The sequence below is a fragment of the Salarias fasciatus genome, chromosome 22 (genome assembly GCF_902148845.1).
Source record: "Salarias fasciatus chromosome 22, fSalaFa1.1, whole genome shotgun sequence".
NCBI classification, from domain to species: Eukaryota; Metazoa; Chordata; class Actinopteri; order Blenniiformes; family Blenniidae; genus Salarias; species Salarias fasciatus.
Genome location: NC_043765.1, coordinates 4060302 through 4080829, shown reverse-complemented (window position 1 = coordinate 4080829; position 20528 = coordinate 4060302). Strand labels below are relative to the sequence as shown.

At 46.1% G+C, this 20528-nt stretch overlaps 1 protein-coding gene across 2 annotated transcripts; it reads right to left on the bottom strand.

Annotated features, from left to right (window-relative positions):
* Positions 1–1094: 1094 nt before the first annotated feature.
* Positions 1095–18474, bottom strand: prrc2a (proline-rich coiled-coil 2A). 2 transcript variants are annotated; one of them, XM_030120492.1, is made up of 18 exons: positions 18386–18474; positions 13493–13644; positions 12360–12537; positions 12173–12269; positions 11982–12063; positions 11752–11895; positions 11424–11665; positions 11245–11338; positions 10921–11043; positions 10393–10495; positions 10098–10287; positions 8787–8879; positions 8017–8563; positions 7651–7907; positions 7232–7526; positions 6850–7072; positions 3903–6640; positions 1095–3800 (listed from the first exon to the last, which is right to left on the bottom strand). In XM_030120492.1, exons 2-18 carry the CDS (start codon positions 13605–13607, stop codon positions 3550–3552), a joined length of 5772 nt encoding a protein of 1923 aa, XP_029976352.1. In that variant the 5' UTR covers positions 13608–13644; positions 18386–18474; the 3' UTR covers positions 1095–3549. The 2 variants fall into 2 exon arrangements, with proteins under 2 accessions (XP_029976352.1, XP_029976353.1); XM_030120493.1 differs by having other exon boundaries at positions 1095–3857; positions 3930–6640; positions 10921–11072; positions 11250–11338.
* Between the last annotated feature and the right edge of the window lie 2054 nt (positions 18475–20528).

Genomic DNA, 20528 nt, shown 5'->3' with positions numbered 1-20528 from the left:
CCGTTGTTTACCCCTGAGATGTGAGAGAGTTTTGTCTCTCTCGGTAAGGACTAAAATCCTTTTCTTTTGCATTTATGTGTGTTTTAATGGGCAAAGATAGACATGAAGCAAAACACGGACAATATAAAATGTAGGTTTATATTTCATGATCAATTTAAATGGGGCAGAAAAGCATGATGCCAATAAAATTCAACTTAAATTGTATAAAAGGCAAATAAAATATTTTTTCTCTTGAATGTTTGTGTTTGATGCTTCAAGGCAGTGCAATAGTTAACTCTCATCTCACTGTGAGACAGTTTGAGCCTCTGTGTGGAGATTGCATGTTCTCCCAGTGTGAATGATGTAATATAGAAGCTCTGGGTTTGAAGAGTGAAATGTTAACAATATCTCAGTTAGTGTCATGTAAAAGTGAATATCGACTTTTTTTAAATCAATTAATCAATTAAACTACCAATCACTTCAGAAAGTCAGTACAGGCATGGAAAAAGCTGGGAGAAACGTGCATCAAAACCACCCAGCAGCTTTTTGATTTACAAGAAAGCACTATATAAAACCATGAACACCTGGATTGGAGTGTATTTTTACTGTGATGCCTTCTGCTGGGAACTTCACACTTTTAGCTGTTGGAAACATAAATTCCCACGCTCCGAGTAGGAAGTTCTCTGTTTGCCCATTCTCCACTTCCTAGATACTAATTGACACAATAGCATATGTCACATGGTTAGGAAATGTTCCGATTTGGTTTGCTGTATCATTTAATAAAGTATCATGTATGTCATTATTTGCTGTAAGTACTTTTAATCGCTCACAGTAAAACAGTGCAGTTAAATGATCCATTTCACCAAAACTCAAAAAGACACTCTGCAACACATTTGTTCAATTAAATCAAAAGTAGTTTATTTAACTTTGCCTTCTCTGTATAACTTTATTATAATAAGACACTTCTCTGCTTGTACATTGCTCCCTTGAACTAAAAATGGCAACATTTGTTTGTGGGAATGTAAGTTGGGGTAGACAAAACTTAGATACATACCAATATACATACATGTGTGTATATTACGGTTCCATTAATAAAACCATAAATGCTAAAAACAGCTTGAACCACTCGTGGTACCTCTGTAATGCTGGAAACAATACAATCTTTGAGTACTTCTTTTTTTTTTTTTTAAACTGGAATACACTACTTTTTTCTTTTTAACATGGGTACATACAATAATGCGCACATCAACGTTAAGAGTTAAGGAGGGATGGAGGACTCTTCGAGCCAGTGTTAAGTGTACAGCTATCAATGTATAAACCAGTAACAGGCAAGGCAAGCTGCACCCATGGGCGTGTTCATGCTTAGAGAAGTCATAGTGAAAAATAAAATATGTCCCAACTTCACTTGCCTGCTGAAGAATGTACGCTTAAATTATACAAAACAAGTGGTGGAGCTCTCCACTGCAGGTTCTTCATTTGGATGATGAACATATACACACAGCTGGATGTATATATGTGGATGTATTTAAGAAACAGTAGAATTGTCTTAATATTGGTTAAATAACATGTGGGCAAACAAGGCAGACATAGCTTGCCATCCACGTTAACCCTCTGGTCCCCACCCGTTCCCCGTTATTACACAGACACCAGAAAAAAAACAAAACAAAACAAAAACACACACACATACACGCGCACACACACATCCTCAAATGCCCTACAACATCCCAGACACGATCTTCAAACTGTTGTCAGTAAACAAACAAACCCCAACTTACAGCAGTGACAGAACAAATGCAGATGACAGAATCGGATGTCGTCTCCATGTCTCTTTGTGTGTGACACAAACTACGCTCGCACCAGTAAATCCTACATCGACCCAGCATTCCCTCACTCGCTCCAGGTCGGCATTTATTTGTCGCAAGTAAAATCTTGGAAAACCGTGTGGTGAACTGCGGGAAAATCCTGGATTTTGATTTGTTTCTGGGCTTAAACAGTCGTCCCGAGCACACACACTGGGGGAAAAAAACAAAAACAAAAACTTCCTCAGATAAGGAGTCCTTGGTGGAGTGAGGAGTCTCCACAGGAGCACAGAGTGCATCGTGCCACAGAGCGGTGGTGGGTGTGGTGGGGTGGGGTGGTTAGGTGGTACTCTGGGCCCAGACAGAGTACCTGTCCTGTTGCATTACATGTAACTCAACCCCCCCCGCACACACACACACAAAAACAAGATCAAAACAAGAGGTAAAACAAAAAAACGGCAAGCGAGGATGTTCTCTGCTATAGGGAGTGCTTATTTAAACTAAAATGCATAAACTATTTCATGAAACCTTTTCTTTAGGCTACCATGAACTACATTTCCATGGATCTCATTATTCCACTGGCAACATCCACTGGACTTTCACCTCGAGGGAGGAAATCAAGGGGGGGGGGGGGGAAGTGTCTCCACAAAAAAGAAAAACAATGGAAGGTAAAAATCAATCCACAAAGCTATGGAGACCATTATCGGGTAAACAAAACTCATGAGGGAGAAACGACTGATGCTTCCATTTCTGCTGTGTGCAGAAACTGTGCAGGGGGGAGGCTGCTACGGAGAATCACAGCAGGTCAGCGAGTCGGGGGGGGGGGGGGAATCCACAGTGTGTATGTGAACGAGCAGCAGAAACATGGATATTAAGGATGAATCAATGTGAATGAGTGCTGAACAGTAGTACTTCACTGGGTCTAATCACAGTATTCAGACAAACTGTCAGAGACCAAAAAGCCAGCGAAAAGAGGAATTGGGAAATTGAGTAAAAAGATATTTTTAATGACCTGCTTGGTAGGAGAAAACACACACACACACCCCTAATATTTCTCAGAGGCTTAAACACAACTGACACAAGGCCAAACAGAACAGAAAAAAAAACCAACAAGACAAACAAAACATTTCTGGTACATTGTTCTTGTTAAAAGATGAAGCTGCACTTGTTCCCTGCGTGAGGGAAGTAATGCAGGACTGCACTACTGAATACCACCCAAGGCCAACAGTGTGGTAGAAATATACACAGGTACATACATATAAAAGTTAGCCCGGTTCAAACAGTTCTGCCAATTTAAACCCACTTTTTTTTTTTTCTTTTTTTAAATTTGTCTGCACACACATGACTGCACATGTTTCTGAGGGTGTCATATTTGTGCTTGTATATGCAAGTATGTGTAGAAAGCTCCGTGTGAATGTCTTCTGTCGTGACGACGTGCACCTCCACTGCATAACCACATGCTTTTCATATCCAACAGGGGGGAGATTCGGGAATTAATTAAAAAAAGAAAGGATGGGGGAGGAGGGGGGAAGAGAGAAATAAACAGAGAACCAGACGGACCGAATGGAGAAACACACACTAACGGACGGTAGATGTGAGGGTGACAGAGGAGGATAGAGGAGGGTGAGGGCGGTGAATGTGAAAACCATCTCTGTATACTGTACAAAGCACTAATGGGCTGAGGGGTGCCAACGGACAAGCCATGAATTTTCGATTGAAGGGGACTGGGATGGGATGTGGGTGGGCTTCATCTGAAATGTTCTCTATCCCATCACTTCCTATTTTTAGGTGAGGGCCAGTTGCCTCTTTTCTCCCCGCGGTTGCCACCTCCGTTGCCAGGACCACCAGAGCCGCCGCCGCCCGGTGGGCCGCGGGGACCTCTGCCCCCGCCGCCGCCGCCTCCAGCGCCGACCCTCCGGTTCTGTCGCTCCATCCCAGGACGCTGACTGGAGAAGCTTCTCTTGTTAGCAGCGGGCTCCTTGCCCGTCATCTCGCGCTCCACCATACCTCCGCCGCCGCCTCCTCCCCTTCCAATGTGGTGGTGGTGGTGAGAAGGGTAGGATTTCCCCCCTCCTCCTCCTCCTCCACCGCTGCCTCCTCCGCTGCCTCCACCGCCACCACCACCTCCTCCTCCTCCTCCTCCACCACCACCCTCCCGATCTCTGAACTCCGTGAAGTCGCTGCTCTCGGAGGCGGTCTCCCACTCCTCGTTGGCCTGGTCAGAGTTCTGGTTGGTGAAGTCAGGAGACTTTGCCCCGTGGCTGTGGGGGTGCTGGGGGTGGGCTGGACCACTGTTTCCCTGGTTGTAGTGATGATGGTGGTGGTTTGAATTGCTGAGATGCCCACCGCTGCTGTTATTGTTGGTAGTTAGTGTGGCGTTGTGGTTGTTATTTTGGGCATTCGCTGTCACTGGAGCAGGGACGGGGGCTCCGTTACTGTCCTGGACTGAATTCATGGATGGAGACGAGGACCTTCCTCCTCCTATGACACCCACTCCTCCGTTGATACGAGCAGCGTTCTCTCGCTCCTTCAGTCTACGGAAGCGGGGCGGTTTGTCCTGCTGATGCTGGGAACGGCCGTGACGGCGCCGTCTTGGGGGTCGCTCAAACCCAGCGGGGGGGAACCCGCGGTTGTTGGGGAGAGGGAGCGCATTCTGCCCTGCAGAGTTTGATGCAGGATTGGTTGAAGCTTGTTGAGGTACTACTCCTCCATTTTCAGTGGAACTCAGAGTCACAGGAGTTGTGGCAGGCAAAGATGGCTGAGGGGGGTTGGCCCCTGGATTCTGGGTTGGATTTCCGTCTGCAGCCTTGTCCTTCTTTTCTGTTGCGTTTCCTCCCCTTCCAAAGTCTTTCGGTCCAGAGGTTTGTGGCGGACCTTGCTGTTTGCGGTTTGAAGTTGATGATTTGGAGGAACCCCCATGCGGGGCTGAGTTGGGTCCAACTCTGTGTCCCCCAGCAGTTCCTGCCATATTGCCACTACCCCTGTAAATATTTCCCCCACCACCTCCACCACCTCTGCCCCTTCTTGAGGGCACGCCCCTGGGTGTGAAGACACGGGCCTGGGAACCCCTGGGTGGTACAGATGAGCTGTTTCCACTGCCTGCGGCGTTGGCATTATCCGAGCCATTTTTTGTGTTGGGTTTCTGGCCTTCTTCTTTGTCTGAGTGGCCCAGGTCACTCGCAGCACTCTCACTGCCGGTCTCGGATCCCCTCTCCCTTCTCCGTTTAGGAATTTCTTCATACTCAGAACCCTCGCTGCGAGTTTCACTGCGATTTCTGGCCCTGGCAGGGTTGTGCTGAGACCGATCCTGACCATGTCTGCCACCAGCTCCCTCGCCTTTGGATTCCTGGACATGACTGCTACCAACAGCCGAGCGGTAGTCTCTTCCACTCCTGCCTCCCATTCTACCCCGGCTGCCACCAGCGGGTCCTGTACTTGCTGTGTAGGTACCCCGGTAACCACGGCCACGGCCATAAAACTCTCCGCCCCGTCCTCGACTGGCTCTGCCGCCTTTGGGGGGCACTCCGTGGTGATGCAGGGCACCGCCTCCTCTTTCAAAGGAACGGTCTCTGTCCCTCCTTGAGGAGGACCCTGTGAATCCTGATGGAGCATCCACATCTTTGGGTGCTCTACCTCCACCTGAAGATCGCTCTTTCCCACCATTCCTGGGTTTGCCTGTTTGGCCCTGGTCATCTTTAGACGGAGCTGATGCATTCTGGGCAACAGACGAGGCCTCTTGCTTCATGGAAGTTGCTTGGTTACTACCATCTTGATCTTTATCTTTTCCAAAGCTTGTCTTGTCTCCTCCATCAGCATCTCCCTCTTTCTTCAATTCCTTCAAGACTGGTTTCTTAATTGGACCTGCTCTCTTGTTGGTGTTACCGCCTCCTGTCTGGTTGGAGGACTTGTGATCTGATGGAGTGTTTGAGGAGTCCTCTCCTCCACGTGAGTTGTTCCCGCCTCCTGTATTGTTGGCCCTCCTGCCATGAGAGGATCCCCCGCCCATGTTGCTGCCAGGCCTTGGGCCCCACTGGGTCTCCGTCTTGTGCTCTCGCCCTCCTCTTTGGTTTGATCTGGGATGGGGATGCTGCTGATGCGGTGGCTGATTATGACTGCCGTGCTGAGAGGGAGGTGGGCTAGCAGTAACGGAGGAATGGGGGGCAAACGCCGAGCCGGTCTTTTCCTGCTTCCCATGACTGCTACCGCCAGCACTGCTGCTGTTGCCTCTTTCACCATGACCGTGCGCATTGCCAGTCTCACTCTCTCTCTGTGGTGGGTGATGATGCAGGGCCCCTTTGACAGTGCCATCCTCCCGAGCAGAAGAAGATGAGGAAGAAGAAGAGCAGGATGAGGAGAGGGAAGGCTGATGAAGAGGGGGAGTAGACTCAGTTTTCTTCGAGGGGGCCTCACCGGCCCTGTCCCGGTTACTCTCTGCCTTATGTGTGTGATGAGAGAAGTGAGGTTGCTGAGCGTGGTGGTGGTGGTGATGAGAGTTGCTCTCAGCAGGGGGGAGGTCTGCTCGACCATTACGGTCATAATGTGGATGTGGGGCTCCCCATATCTGGCCTTGCTGAGAACTTCGTTGTGGCCCTTCATCTTGGTGGGTGAAGCCATGAGGCTGGTTCCCCCTGTCACCCGCCCTCTGCTGGTGTTGGTGTGGCGGCATCCTTCCACCCTGGTCAGGGAAGTTGCTGTAGTTGCCACGTCCACTAATGTAGTGATGAGGGTGGTGGCTGCCACCTTGGGTGCCAACTTGACTTGCGACAGGAGGAGGGGTTTGATTGGATGTCCCAGATGTGGAGCTAGGCTGCTGGATGGGTCCTAATCCACCTTCTCGCATGCGATGTGGAGGAGTGTCACTCCTAACAAAGAAAATTTAATTTGAAGTTAATCCATTACTGGATGAAAGAGTCAAGGCAGTTCAACAGACTTAAAATCTTAAAGCTAATTTCATAGTGATGGAGAGCAGTGAAGTCGATTGACACTCTAATAGACAATGTAGCACACAGAAGGAAGGTTAACCCTTGAAAAACATTTTCTGAACACCCAAAAGTAACGCAAGTGTATCTACCTGGGCCCTTTGGCCACCTCGTCATCCTCCATTGCCTGCTTCTGCCTCAGAGGGGATGTTAGCCCACGGTTCTCCCCGCCGCCAGGGAACACTTCCGACCCCCAGGCCAGCTTTGGATCCATAGGAGGAGTCCCGCGATGGGGATGCCCTGGATGTTGCTGCTGTCTGTCAAAGGGCTCTGAACCAGAGCCCCCAGAATCAGATCGCTCACGCCCCATCAGCCCTGTGATCACGAAAGATTTACATTACAAAACAAAATATCCATTCAGATAACAACAGACTGTACACATTGTTGACTGGAATCAAACATTTTAAGCTAGATTAATCACTTCAGCAGGTGACGCATCATTGTCTATGGCTTTAACTAGCCACATGGACTGACCTGATGGATGCATGCCAGCTGAGTAGTAGTCCATTGGAGGAGGGCGACCCTGCATCATGCGAGGGTCCATGTAGGGCATCATCATCCAGCGAGGGTCAAAATTCATTGGCAGTGGTGGAGGTCGCACCATGCTGCCAGGCTGATACAGGGGTCCGCCCTGCTTAGGTCCTGGTCCCGGCTGTGGCGTTGAACCTGGTGAGGGACCCTGAGGTGCCTGGGGCTGGGGAGACAGCTGGCTTTGTGATGCCTGGCTGTGCTGCTGCTGCCACTGCTGCTGCTGCTTCAGGAGTTGCTCCTTGGGAGAAAGAAAAGTGTCATAAAACACTCAATGCGCAGTATTATTAGCATCTTCAAAGAGCAAGACTATTGCAGAAAAAAAACCTTTAAATATGACCGCACAAACATGTACATGTCCGAACCTGTTGCTGCCGCTGAAATCGAGGGGGAAGTGACTTTTGGTACTTTGAGTATCCCTGACCAGAAGGACCTCCGGCTGGACGACTTGCTCCCCCTCCGATATTCTCGATCTTCACCGGGTCGACTCCTCTGTCACTTCCACTACCACCCCGGGTGTGGGCACTGCCACTAGTCTCTTCCTTGCTCTCTCCTTGTAACGGTACTTCGTGTGTGGGCTGCTGTGGCTGTGAAACAGCAGGCTGCGGACACTGCTGAGCCTCTGCACAAAAAACAGAAAAAATTGCAGTGCTGAATCGTTCAATCAAAAGGTGGAACTTTCATTAAAGTCTGGGTGGCTGTTTGTGACTGTGGTATATAGAACAGCTTACCTGCACTAGAGTCATAGCTGCTGTTGCTGCTGGCTCGCTGACGTTCTCCCGCTCCAGGACCGGACGTCGGCTGAGCAGCCAGCACTGGCGGCTCCTCTGGATCAACACAGGGTGACGAGGGCTGGCTGATATTTGGGGACGAGGCTGAAACAGATGGACTAGGGCTGCCGGCCGTAGCAGCAGTCGAGTTTCCATCAAGGCTGGGGGTTTTACTGCTGCCACCCGCGACTGTGTTGCTGCCTTGCTGCTGCTGTTGCTGCTTCTCATCAAGCCTCTTCAGCTTCTCAGCACAGGCTGCACGCCTCTCCTCTTCCATCCTGCGTTCCTCCTCTTCACGGCGGCGACGGGCTCGTTCCACAGCGGCAGAGATCTCAGAAGACGACTGCTTCCTGCGCTGACGCCATGTTTCATCCTCATCATCTCCCTGGGCACCGTGGACCAGCAGTCCGGGCTGGGTGGGAGGTGTAGGGCCTCCTGCTGCTGCTTGGTGCTGGACAGGGGCAGACTTCCCTGGCCCAAGGGGGGCACCTTGGTTGTGGGGTCGGTCCTGAACAGTTATAACATAAATGTGAATTTATTACATGTCGTTGAACAGCTCAGTGGTGCCATTTTGGAGAAAAAGGCTTGAAGAATGATTGCAACACCGGCAATTAAACGCAAAAGGAAAAAGGCGAACTTAAAACTAAAGATGGCTGCGCTGCAATACTGGCGGTGGCGGGTGGAGTAATGATAGCAATGATTTTTCTATGAGGCCCTATCTGGATGTCTACCTGTCGGTAAAAGGAGTAGGGCCCTTGTCCGAGGAGCGGCCCAGGTGGGGGGGAGGGCTGCTCCCGGTGACCACCCAATCCAGGCCTGCGCCCCTGTATACAGGCAGACACAGTTAGCCATAGTCCACCACAGTAACCTACACGGACAGACACACTGAGCATAACATTACGCAAATGTCCTCTTTTAAATTTGGACTTTTTTTTTTAAGCGCTAGTACCCATTCACACGAAAACGATTGAGTAAAAACACCATGATGTAACGTTTCGAAAATGACAGCTGTAGACATTAAAGCTTCGTTTCCACTGTACAGTTTGTGCCGTTGCGAGACGGGTGAGAACGGCACGGGCAGGCATTTCCCAAATTCTGTGTGGCATCTCCACTACACGGAGCTCGGCTGGCATGTTGGTGGGGTTGTGCACAGGACCGTAACGACACAGGTACATGATGTCGATACACTACGTTAAACGTGGGGCTTCACTCCAGCTGTCGTTCCTCAGTGACGGTGCTCAGCTCTCAAGCAAAGACGAGAGACTCCATGCTGTGGTACAGCTTGGAAAACAAGTTAACAAAACAACTAGTGTGTGTAAAGTGACACATGCAAACAGCAGAGGGTTTATACAGCCAAATGAGCTGTTTAAACAGTTTTGTCAAAAGTGACGGCTGTTACTGCCCATCACCTGACGGTAGTGTTGTCCCTCCTGATGGTTGTCGTTCTTTTGTGCCAGGTACCACAAGGGAGGGGTTATGAAAAATAACAACAGTTGGGAACGGTTCTTTTGGTACTATACACAACTTTAGTCAGTGTAACGCACAACCCGTTCCGACCTGTCCCGTACTGGCACAAACCGAAAACACTGTAGCATGCACATCACACTACTAATGGGTGCTGTGTTTTTGTAATATCACGACACGCGTATGATTCAGATAACGTTGAAGTTAACATGCGCTTCACTAGAGAAGCACTATTAAATTTTAAAGCCTGAGCAACAGGAACACTCTGGATTCCTGTTGTGCTGTCAACGTAACTGCACACGTACACAGCTTTTTACTACAACCACAGTGTGCATGTGTGGTGTGTCAGAAATATTCAGGTTCCATCGATTACATAGAGAAGGAGAGAAGATTTTGAAAACGCTGAACTCTGGAAGCTGTTTTTCGAAACCTCTGTCAGTGACTGTGAATGCTGTTGTTGCATTAACGAACAGCCAAGTCACACCAAAAGTTTGCCGTTCTCACTTGAAAATGTCGTCATGTAAACAAGACCTCAGTATAACGTCACAAAGAATCTCTGCTGATGAACAGCACACTACCTGGAAGTTGGGCGGTGGTCCCTGCCCAGCCCAGCCACTGCCTCCCTCCTCGGCCCATCCTGGCTTGCTGGAGGGGGGTTGGGGGCCATTGTCAGCATTGGAGGGAGGGGTCCGGCGGGTGTCTCCGCCGCTATCTGCGGCCCGAGAGCCAGAGGTGGATGGAGGTGCATCCTGGGACCTCTGTTGCTCACTGGAATCACAATCACACATAATAGATAGTGAGGTTTCCAGCCAAAACTAGTGATGTAATTGTATATTTCATGTTACTGCACACTAAACCAGCTCGGTCACACACCGCGAGTCATTCGTGCTCTCGGTTCCCTCTTCTTCTCCCTCTTCATCTCCTTCATCATCGCTGAACTTCAACTTGGCAGAGTAATCAATCTCCTCATGAGCCCCTGTTAGGATTAAGATGGCAGAACACTTCATAACCAAGTGTTTGTAGAACATCAATTCTGCACTCTTCAATGCAAACCTGCTTTTCTTTATGAGTCACAAAATGAAAAAATGATTTCCTCTATAAGTCGTTAGTCATTGACTAAGCTGTGGTTGAATCTCGGCAAACAAAGTTAATTCAAATGCTAAAAAGATTTTTTTTCCACTTGGGTTTAACTTACTTCAATGCTTAATATTCATAAAGTCACCAAAAAAAATTCACAATACGGAACTTATTGAACAAAAGGCTAAGTCATTTTTTCAAGTTAAAACAACCCGTGTAAAAAGATTATAGGCCATTATTTTTGAAAGGCTTTGACAGTGTGTTAATTTTTATTACCACTTGATGTGAACTCAATTTGTTTTTTGTAGATATTTTTGGAGTTACCTGCCCAGCCCTCGTCTCCATCGTGGTCCAGCTCATCGAGCTCCTTCAGGTCATCCTGCTTCAGGATAGAAGGTCGCTTCACCACTTCGCCACCAGCATCACGTGGACCGCCCTGTGGCCTGCTGTCAGGACCACCTTGCCCACGGGAGAATCTGGAAATATGGACACAGTTATTTGTAGAAAAAGTGAAAAAACTAAACAAAACAACAAGCTGGATGGAAACTACATAAAAAAACATTGTTCACAAAGAGGAAACTTATAAATAGTGACAATGCTGTCCAAGAGGAGCAGCACAATAATACAATGCTTGAATACACATGGAGCCATACCTTGGAGCTGGCCCTTCCCCAGGTGGCGGGTACCTGTAGGGCCCCTGAGGGCCATAAGGGGCTGGGAAGGGCAGATAAGGAGGATACATCTAGGGTGGAAAAATATACAGCTTAGATGACAATTGTTTTTAACGTTGGGAGGAAAAAAAGAATGAAAAACAATAGAAAACGTACGAATGGAGGCATGATCCCTCGATACTGGGGGAATCCAGGCCCCACAGGAGGCTGGGGAAGAGGCAAGGCAGGGCTGCCTGCAGGAGGGTTCCTAGGTGGCCCGTGAACCTGGGAGTTTGGAGGAGGGACCCCGGCTGCCCCATCCATTACCAGAGCTCCACCAACGCCACCCTCTGCTGCCCCCTCCCCAGCCAGGGTGGGTGCCAGCCCTCGGCCCCCACCGTCCCGCCAACTTGTGACGTCTGAGGAAAGTAAGCATGTCAGAAGAACAAAGGGTGAGTACCCTTCAACTGATTGGGTGATTAAAGGTGTCAAGGGCATCACTCACTCTGGGGGCGGAGGCTTGGTCCGGGCCCATACCACTGATCTGCAGTGCCCTGTTCTCTGCCAGCTTTGTCCTGGTCGCCAGCCGCCTGCAGGGTGGGAAATTCCTCGCGAGAGAATGGCGACGGTAGGTTTGATCCCTTTCCACCTGTGTGAAGGTAAACAAGGGGAGTGGCTCAGTAACGAAAACTATTTACACTGAAGGACAGGTATAAAAATATGCAAAGATTTTACCATCCCCTTGTGTTCCATGTGTAACACTGGCCTGTGCCCAGGACCTTGCCCCTACGGCCTGGGTTGAAGCTGGGGCCAGAGGCTGAAGAGGCAACACAAACAAAAACAACTCAATAACACATGTTGACAACAGCTCCATGAAGGGCTCATGAACTCAAGATGAATCTGCCTTCATGATATTGAGCTACTACCTCTGAAGCTGGCGGGGTTCTCGGGCGGGTCGGTGCAGGTATCTGTGAAGCCACAGGCTGCTGCGATTCCGGCTGCGGTGCCGACGATGCATCGGTACTGAGAAGAGCAAAGAAATCCCCGAACATGTCAGACTCGACAAAACCCCAGAGCAACATTTCCAGGTGTATCTTGACTTAGGCTTCAAACCTCTTTGGGTCTGCTTGTTCCTGTTTGCTTGCCCATCCTGTGCCGTCTTTGGGAACGAGCGTGACGTTGGGATCGTTGCCTTTGTTCTCTGCCTTCAGACTGGGCAGGTTGGCAGGGGGTGGCATACGCCGTGCGGAGGCAACTTTACCAAGAGACTGCAGGCCATGGCGGGGGGGAACTGATATGGGGAAGAGAAAGGAGGTCATAAGCACAGATGTACCACCGACATCTGACACCAGCAAAAACTACAGGATGTAAAAAGGAGCCCGATGAAAAGGCAGTTTGTGCTACATACTCATCTGACATGAGCAATTAGGACGCAGCAAGGCTGCAAGCGTGCGAGTATTTCTCTGGTGATTCTGGTGAATTTGAAAGTGAAAAACACTCCTTGGCATCATCAAAAGCTTTGAGTGAGCCAACACAGTTCACTGGGGAATACCAAGGTATTGATACCTACAGAACCACAGAAAAGTGAGGCTGTACTACACTAGCTTGTTTCCTTGAAGTACAGGGAAACCACAGCAGTTTAACTATGCAGGAGGGGGAAGTCTGGCGTTTAGGAAAGGGGACAGCTGCTTAGATGTAGTGGGGAGCTTCTGAATAAAACATAAACTGAGGACTCAGCACAGAAGTCAAACAGTGTCCACAAGCAAGCCTCTGTCTCAGGTCAGGCTCAGCTGACACGTCAAGCACCGGGAGCCATTCAGCTCGCAGCCTCTCTTTTCATCAGCTCATACTTGGAAAATTGTCTTGCTGGAAGGGCATTTCTGTTTTCAAGTGATAGGTGTAAAGGCCTATCAATAATAATGTGTGCATATCTGAGAAATATTAACATCATCAGCCTGGCATTTCCTGAATTGGAAATCTGCAGCAGAGTGTTCAGGGAGGAGGTAGGCTAATGCATGAAAACCGCAGCACGTGGTGGAAGAGGATAGTACAGCACAGCAATTTTAAACACTAAACCAATGGATGAATCAAGCAGTGAGTAAGCAAACTCCTTCCTCTGAGTCACATCTGATCAATTACACATCTTTAGTGAGAACACCTTCAAGAGGTTCTGATCAAGTTGAACAGAGTGTTCTGAAAATATGCTTCACACATGTTGAGTGTGGATATAAAAGGATAATACTCACCAACAGGCTTTTGTGTTTCAAGGCTCTTTCCTTTGTATGTATCAAACAGGTTGAGAGACGCATACTTGGTTTTGCCTTCCTTCCCCTTTGCAGTTTGCCCAGAGCGCTCTGACATTGCGCTGTCCGCTCATTGAGTATGGTGAGCCCTGAGACTGGGGGAGACAGAGAAAGGGGGACATTTGACACCAGGTTTACTCAGAAAGTGAGAATGAAACCGTCGATTGTCAGAGCACAACATAAACAAGACGACTGACTGCAGCATTGATTCATCTACACTGTAATTGGTATCATTCAGCACTTGTACAGTAACCTGCAACTGAAGAACATCATTTACTCCAAGGAAAAATATGACACAAAACAAAAACATTACACAATATAACCGACAGATCAAATCACGCATTTAATAGGTCAACAGCAGTGTGACATGGGGGAACACCAGAAGCAGAATGAATTGATTAAAATTGGGCAGATGCAGTAGTTTCGCCTTGTTTTTTTAGTGCACCAACTCTTGTGTCAGCGAGAGAGTAAAAGTGCTGAGCACAACTTTCCGAGGTGCGTCTGACGCAAGGTCTTTGATCATTCATCCATTTAAATCTAAGGGAAACACACATCATCTTTACATGATTTCATATTCTTATGCCATGAGCAAAATATGACATATGATGAAATCACAATAACATCTGTCCAATTATCAATTAGATCAACAGTTATTGAACTTCATCTTTCTAGTTTGTCTATTAAGTGTTGTGCTGATTTCAGTTCATTTTAGGCTGGTAAATGACCGTGTTTTTGCTCATCGTGGAACAGAACTGGACTTCAGGCCCACATGTATTAAAAAAATCATTATACTGTTGACCAGCCAGTGAACACTACAGAGTGAGTAGAGAAGGGTTTGAGGGTTAACGTCAAGATAAAATCATCTGGTTTTCTAAGTTTCAAACACATAAAATCTTTACTGAAAATATTGAACTGTGATGAGAAACTGCAATCACTTTTGTTTTTAATAATAGCTCTCTGACTTTCAACAATAAGCTACAATAAACCCACACATGTGCAGCAGTGAGACCAGATAGTTATTAGATTATGGTGTGCATTTCTGAAGCTAACCCCTGATTGAGCTCCAGTGTTACCCCAGCTTTTTAGGAACCTCAACTTCCTTGAAATATTATTTTGTCCAAGGAAATATTTTAAAAAAGCATCATCTACATAGCAATATATAGTGTTCATTATGTAGGAAAGCAATTCAATGCGAGTGTGATACTCATGGCAGGAAACACTGTACAAAGGAAAAATCCCAACCGTGGTTTCTATGGTAACACGGTATAAATGATATTCCTCCTTGCCTTGAGACAAAGTTCGGCTCCATGGCAACTGTCAGGCCTTTAGCTTGAACTCGTTTTACTGCACATCAATAAAACACACGGCACTGACATCTGTCCAAATTCAGCATGATTTGGCTGCATCTGTCAGGTTAAACTGCTATCACTCCCACTTCATTAAACACAATTACCGCCAACATAGGATTCCTCCCATAGTTTAACTGCATGTAAGATTAGCTACTGCATTTGTTTGCCTCAAATTAAGCGTTCAAGGTCTAAAATAAGCTGAGCCAATCCCAATGGCCCATCATCTGAGCAATTTCAGAGCCAAAGACAGACTTGGAGTTCTTTGTTTCATTGTTCTGTAGCATAATGACTCGAGCAGGTTTCAACAGCTTCAATGTAGACTTCTAAGAATGCAATTTAAGACTTACGCCATGTTCATTTTTTCATAAGCACCATGGATATGAAGAGCACTCAAAGAACAAAACAGGCCTGAACAGCCAATGAACAGTCTGTTTTTTGGCTTAACGTTGCTTTGTATTTAACACAAATAACATCAAGGAGAGACTTGATGCTATTTCACAAAAAACATTCTCCCATCAGAATAAATTTGGTGTTTCTCATATCAAAGCAACCCAGTTTAGGTAACTAGAACTTCTGCGTTTAGTATAAGTAAAAACCCACAGAAACCGTCTTTGTTTTGTACTGATGGAATAAACAACAGCTGTGTTTACTATATTTGTCCAGCCTAACAGATTCAAGCAGGGATCAAAACAAGGCCGAAATACGCTGTACAGATTACTAATGGACATACAAAGCACAAGCTCACAGCCTGTAGATCTATATTACCCAGAGATGAAGACACGCCACAACACAAATGAGACAGGAACCACTGACCGCAAAATATGCAAAAATTGTACCACAAAGGAACACAATGCTAAAACTACACTGAGATTTGCTCAAGCGCAAAAAGACATCTACTGTAAAAACCAAAAGACAACTCCATGAGGGTTAGAAAAGAAGAGAACAGTGTGTTACCAAACAGAGAAACAAGTACACATGGACGTCAGGACATCCAGTGTCCCACAAAACAACCCCATGACAGATCTTTGAATTTCGCATCCAGACAATCGTCTTCTTACAATCTTTTCTTGAGAAAAAAAAGGCAAATGTGCAGCCAACACTGCGCTATTGTGGCACTGAGAGTGCACACCGTCTGGACTCATTCACTCCTCTGCATGATTAGTTACAACCACACAAGCACCGAAGAGCAGCGGCACTGCACCGAGCCTCGGTGCCCAGATGAGATTAGGAAATTAGGTCGTGGGATGGCTGGTCAGCTACATGTTGTACGGGGATTAACTGGGGCCAGCAGCTCCACAACTGCAGCGACGTACACCACAAAGGGCCTGTCAGGCTAAATGCTAGCCAGCTGTACTGACTACTCTGATCTAGGCGGGGAAATTAATCGATAGTTACGAAATTCACAACCGCGGTCAAGTATCTGGATTATCTAAATTAGGAATAAGTGGAGTGGAGGCGTTAAAATACTCGCTATGCTGCTAAAAGATGCTAGCATGCTAACACAGGGCCTCGGTGTTCTCGTTGGGAGGGGGACTGCGTTCATGTTTCATAATGCCTTCCCAACAACCTGCTCTACCTTCACCGTGTCGCTCTAGCACTCTGCGGGGTTTCGACCCACAGCCACACCACAGCCTGGCCAAACTGCCGTTTGTGTACAGCTGTCAGGATGAGCAGAGGAGGCAGGAGAAGTGGCTTTTATTAGGAGAACAAAACAAAATGGCGGTGGATACGGGCCTCGTACTTATTATATTCACACAAACCCACCGAGCAGCTCAGTGAAAAACAACCATCGATCACAGGCAACTCATACCGAAAGAAGAAAAAAAGGGCAACACAGAAAAGTAGATACAACTGTGGTGAAACACAGAGGCTGCAGTAAGTGATTTTCAGCAACAACCAGAGTGACGCTGAAGTTAGCTTGCTGTTGGAGCTCGGAAGTTAAGGGAAAAGGGATGAGGGAAAAGTGGATGTGCAGTCATGGCCTCACATCACCAGAGTTCACACCTTCAACCACATCACAGCCAGCCTTTATCACTATGAAACCCGCATTCAGCATGAAATCAACAGTCAAACTGCAACTTAGACATAAAAACTAGAATTATACACCTGTTAATTTGGGTGGACTACACCAGAGAGGCTACAGAACCGTCAGAGTGAAACAACTAGTGATTACGAATTTCACTCAGCTACATATTTTTAACGTTTTGCTCCAGATATGTCAAAAGACAAACAAAATACAGCTCAGTACAAGAAAAAATTTTATATATACAAACATGTCCATCTATTTTACACACGTGCACACATACATTAATGATAAATTGATTTTGCGTCACTGTAAACTGTTAACCTTATTCATCAATTCTCACACACCAGGCAGCTACCATGCAAGGCACTCAATCTAAATATTGGGAGCAGTTTGGGGCTTCAGTGTCTTGCTCATTGGACAGTTCAACATGAGGACGGGGGAGATGAGGAATTGAACCTGCAACATTCAGATTGAGAGATGCCCACTGCATCAACCGCTATACCACCAACCGACTTATTTAATCCTACCGTTTCCCCGAAGACTACCACATATTTCATCCAATTACATTAACGCAGCATAAAGGATTTATTGGAAGGCGTTTTCAGTACATGGATTAAAAATCATTTCAGATAATTTAGGAAGGCGTTACTATCGATTATTCTTTATCCTTCAAAAGACAAGTCAAACTAACAGATCGCTACGTGATAGTAAAATGATTTTTAAAGCACTTCCTACATCTATGGGAGATTAAATATAATCCCATTTATTGAATCACAGCCTGTGTATCAATGAGATTGAACCCTCCTGAATCAACATCCAGGAAGTCTACGTGGTCTACGTGCCAAAATACAAGTCAGGTGTCTCTATTAGCATCTTCCCGTACGATTTTCCGAATTTGAACTGTGGGTTTGGATAAGCTTAAGTCTTTCAACAGCAAATTATTTCAACACATATAGATGCTGCAGGACAACGATGTGTGATGTAACGGCATCCTCATAAATAAATATCTTTCTCAAGCCGCGGAGTCGGAAGCTGCTAATGTGAGGCTGACTTCAGCGCATTTCGTAAACTGACACTGCTGTGGCTAAAGCTAGCCGTTTAGCTTCGCGGTGCTATAACTTTAGTTACGCAAAATATTCAGAATTTCAGCGACTAACTAGCGTCTTCTCTACATGTGTTTTCACAAAGAGAGTAAACAAGGTCACAAAAATCACCTAAATTTAGCCAATACGACCTAATCACAGAGCCAAGCTAAGCTAATGAGCTAGGTAACCCCCGATCGTTAGCTAGCAACCACAATCAAGACGCTTTCCTCCCAAAAATTAAAGACTTCTCCATCCCAAAAAATAACTTCAATGAGCAATTTTTTGTGTCGGGACGAAACTGTGACCTTTCCAGCTAGGAATAAGGTGACTAGCCCGCGATTTAAGTAAAATCCAGTGATATTTTCCAGCCACCGACCTGGTCTTGTCCCGACTTGTCTCGAGGTTGAATCGCAGAATGAGGTTAGCTATGCTACCGCCTAGCGTTCTAGCAAGTGAGCGGAGCTAAAGCTACGCTAAGCGCTGTTATCCTGCACACTCACACACAGGCATAAAGACGAGCGGCACCCTGAGAGATTAACAAGGGATTCGGCTTACTTGCACTCCGCTTCTTTTTTTCCCAAAAAAATAAAGGAAAATGGGGGGGGGGGGAAATAAAACAGTCGATATTGGACTCGGTCCGTGTCCTGAAGAGCCGTCAGCGGCTGCTGGGAAATGTCGTGAGATGGGAGCCGTTTGGGACCTTACAGTCACACAAAAAATGCGACTAATGTTTTTTTTTGTTTTGTTTTGCTTTGTTTTGTTTTGTTTTGTTTTTTTTTTTTTTTTGGGGGGGGGGATTTAAAACAGTTTATTCTAAACTAATATGCAGGTAGCGATTATAACAATTCACACGTGTTGTATTTTTAATTAAAAATTGACCCTTCAACTGTATAGAACGATGATAATTAAGGATGAACAGTGTTACTAAATGTAAATCAAGGACGGATGAAAAAGGAAAGCGGCCTGTGGGCTAGGTGAATGGCCTCCTCAGACCCTCCTCAGATTCACAGCTTATCTCCTCAACCGCTTCTGAGCCCCACTTACACAACGTTTACAAGTGAAAAAAATCATTTTTCCATTTTTATTTGAGAAAACTTTGGCATTTACACATTTTGAAAATTATATCTGAATATACATGAAACAACAGAAGAACTGAAAGCAATGTAGTTTTCAAGCTGTGTCCCTCATCTTTTTGTTTTTGTAATAAAACACAGGCACTTTGGAACAGTGTGAGGAGCTGGTGGGGGTCAGAGGTCATACTTAGTGGCCCACAGTGGTGACCTGTCTGTGGTGGGAATCAAACCTGCAAACTTCAGATCACAATTTCACCATGTAAGGTGCTCAGTGGAAGCAGTTTGGGGTTCAGTGTCTGGCTCAAGGACATTTCAACATGTGGAGATGAGAGATCGGACCTTTAACTTGAAACCGAGAGACAACCTGCTCTATGAATCAAGCCACAGCCATCCATCCCAAGCCTCAATCACAACAAATTATCTTCATTAAAAAAAAGAAAACAACCTCAGCACAGAGGTAGAAGTAAGAAATTAAAATCACATTACTAGAATTTAGAATGATTGTATGTGTATATACAGGTATAGGGAAAAAAATCCTGATGAAAATACTTCAAGAATGTAAATGTAACCATACTTGAGAAAAACTGCACCATCTCCTTCTCTGTTACTATGAATCAAAGTCATGGAGTCCACCCATATTTTTATTTAATTAAATAATTTAATCAGAAAAATATCTGCTTTATATCTACATGTGGAAACCAAACTGTAATTGTTATATACTTTGAGGATTGTGCTTTGAATGTATTTATTTAATTCAGATAAAACACATTTCTGTCTGTTTAGAATTCTCTGTGCGAAGAACTGTGCAGACGCTTCTCTCTTGCATGTAATTAAACTTGTGCTGAATTTATCTCAGGACTCTGATATTTTCAGTTCGTTTGACTCCATGGCATCTAAACACATCGCTGGTTCACAAAATTATGTTATGAGAAATATAGTTTTCTCACAGGTTTCAACAGAAAGAAACTCTCTCCAGTCACATTATTGCTCAGTTTATTTTTTGGGATTTGCTTCACAGATGACTGAAGATTCAGATTCACATCTGCAATTATTTTCATAACTGTGTCCTGATACCAGATGTTAGGTGAAACAGTTTCAGAACAAAAAGCCCAAAACTTAATCATGGTGAATGCAGTTATAAAATGAATCCAAACATTGGACAATTCAAGGCAAAAATCAAAGTAAATTCCCTCTTCCAATAGAAATGTCATTCATGGCAACAAAATAAGGAGGAGTGCCATTAAAATGACTGCTTTGATTCAGCAGCTTCCCTTCAGTTAATTCACAATCATGTGGGACGATTACAAACTTACAGCGTCTTTATCGTTTTATTTTAAATTGAGTACTTGCACAGGAGGGTGAGCGCTCGCCATGTGGTGTGCAGACACAAAAATCATGTACAGAGACGGTGCAGATCCTGAATGGAACATGGAAACATCTGAGCTG

Bases quoted from the DNA above. Each gene is read 5' to 3' on its own strand.
- prrc2a (XM_030120493.1), bottom strand. From the start codon at position 13,607: ATGTCAGAGCGCTCTGGGCAAACTGCAAAGGGGAAGGAAGGCAAAACC. The intron at 10,496-10,920 runs GTAACTCCAAAA...TAATCCTAACAG, and splicing joins TGGAGACGAGGGCTGGGCAG to GGGCTCATGAGGAGATTGAT. The intron at 7,908-8,016 runs GTAAGCTGTTCT...TTTTTTGTGCAG, and splicing joins CAGCTATGACTCTAGTGCAG to AGGCTCAGCAGTGTCCGCAG.